At 37.1% G+C, this 1,851-nt stretch overlaps 1 protein-coding gene across 1 annotated transcript; it reads left to right on the forward strand.

Moving 5' to 3' along the window:
* The first annotated feature begins 456 nt into the window (after positions 1–456).
* On the forward strand, positions 457–1,779 carry LOC107579374 (epimerase family protein SDR39U1-like). The gene is made up of 4 exons (XM_016265209.1): positions 457–578; positions 1,089–1,195; positions 1,461–1,543; positions 1,650–1,779. Exons 1-4 carry the CDS (start codon positions 563–565, stop codon positions 1,777–1,779), a joined length of 336 nt encoding a protein of 111 aa, XP_016120695.1. The 5' UTR covers positions 457–562.
* Positions 1,780–1,851: the final 72 nt, after the last annotated feature.

Below are 1,851 nucleotides of genomic sequence, written 5' to 3' on the forward strand. Positions count from 1 at the left end.
GCTCGTATTTAGCTCCTCATCAACCACGTGTTTCTACAGGAAAAAAAGCGCTTCCGGTTGCGGCACCCCACCCCCACAAATTATTATTAAATGGATCAAAGTGAACTCATTAAATTCAGTCAGACTTGATGGGACTTATGTATGTAAACGTTTTGATTAATTCTTATATTGTATTAATTGTCAGCAGATCTAGCATGACGCATTTAATAGGCATTATGAATGCCCAATAAATTACAATAGATGTGTCCTAAAATTATTACAAAAAGTGTATGTTAATAGAGTGTACATGATTTACCATGTCATATTTGTAGTATCAGATTACTAATTGCTACGTAATAGCATTGGTACATTTAAACAGTTAAGTACGATACTGCTGATAGTTTAGTGGAGATAATGTAACCCGCCGCCCTTATCAACATGCCTGCGGTTACGTTCCTGTTTGTGTCGATCACGTGGTTAACATACGACACTCTCATTGGTTTAACCTTCGAAGGCAGAGAGATGTAAACGAAGTGGATTTCTGCAAGTTGTCGGGATACACGGACTGTACTTTAGAAGCACAATGAGAGTTGTAATAGGTATATCACTTATATTCATTTTCGCATTGTCACTGCATGATAGCGTAACAAAATAATTCATTTCGAGTGCTACTGTGTAACACTTAGAGCCTCCTGCGATATAAACATAGCTCTGATATTAACATATTTAGAGTATGTAAAGAGTGAAATATCCTGTCACCTTCTTTGAACGCATAAGATCTTGTTCTTATAGCATGACTGGCTTCGTTTATCAGTTGGTTACAGTATAAATGAGAATTACATTTTGCTTGAGGTGATCTAGCTGTTTCGTAAATGCTTTAACAGCGCGTGCGCGGTATGGTTGCAAACAGTAATTATGCAAAAATGTCACGATTTGATCCAAATTGCTGTACAGTATGGGAAAAGACCTACACTCCATATTCTAGTTGCTATACTGTGAATACAGTTGGATACTTTTGCCCCCCAACCAATCCCTTTTTTACCACACTGGCTCTATTTGATTGAAACATTAATAAAGCTTGATTTTTTTCACCTTTTCACTGTCATCAGGCGGAGGATCAGGGTTTGTGGGTCGTGAGCTGACACGGTTGTTGAAAAGCAAAGGTCATGAAATCACACTTATATCCAGGCAGCCTGGCCCAGGAAAAATGACATGGGTATGGTTTAACTTACATGTAAGATATGCACTAAAGTCGACTTTTAGTTAGTTAATCTATATTTACTTTTAAGTTCAAGCTGAAGTAATACCTTGATATTAACCTGATTACAATGTTATTCAGTATTATAGCAATGATAATGAATTGCTTTGTAATGCCCAGCTCTGGAGTCATTCATGTGTAATGTTAAAATGCCTCTTAAAGGTAAAGTTAATCTAAATGTTGCATTTTGGTAAGTTTGACTGAGGCTTACCTGTCCTAACAGGCGGATGTAGAGTCAGGAGGCCTCCCGCCATGTGAGGGCGCTGTGAATCTAGCAGGGGAGAATATTATGAATCCTTTAAGATGGTAAGGATTTTGTTCATAGTGACAATGTAAATAAGTGATTGCATCAAAATAATGAGTTCTTCTTTTTAATATGGTTATGTTCATATCATTTTAATGTTTTCTCTAGGTGGAATGAAAGTTACAAAAATGATCTGGTCTCCAGCCGAGTAAACACAACCAGAATTCTTGCCCAAGCTATTGCTGCTTCACCTACTCCACCACATTCATGGGTGCTTGTTACAGGAGTAGGTAAATAACAGGTGTTTAATAGCTAGATATAATATTATATACAAACCCAATTCCAAAAATGTTGGGACACTGTACAAATT

Source organism: Sinocyclocheilus grahami, unplaced genomic scaffold, assembly GCF_001515645.1.
Source record: "Sinocyclocheilus grahami isolate Dianchi unplaced genomic scaffold, SAMN03320097.WGS_v1.1 scaffold16894.1, whole genome shotgun sequence".
Classification (NCBI taxonomy): domain Eukaryota; kingdom Metazoa; phylum Chordata; class Actinopteri; order Cypriniformes; family Cyprinidae; genus Sinocyclocheilus; species Sinocyclocheilus grahami.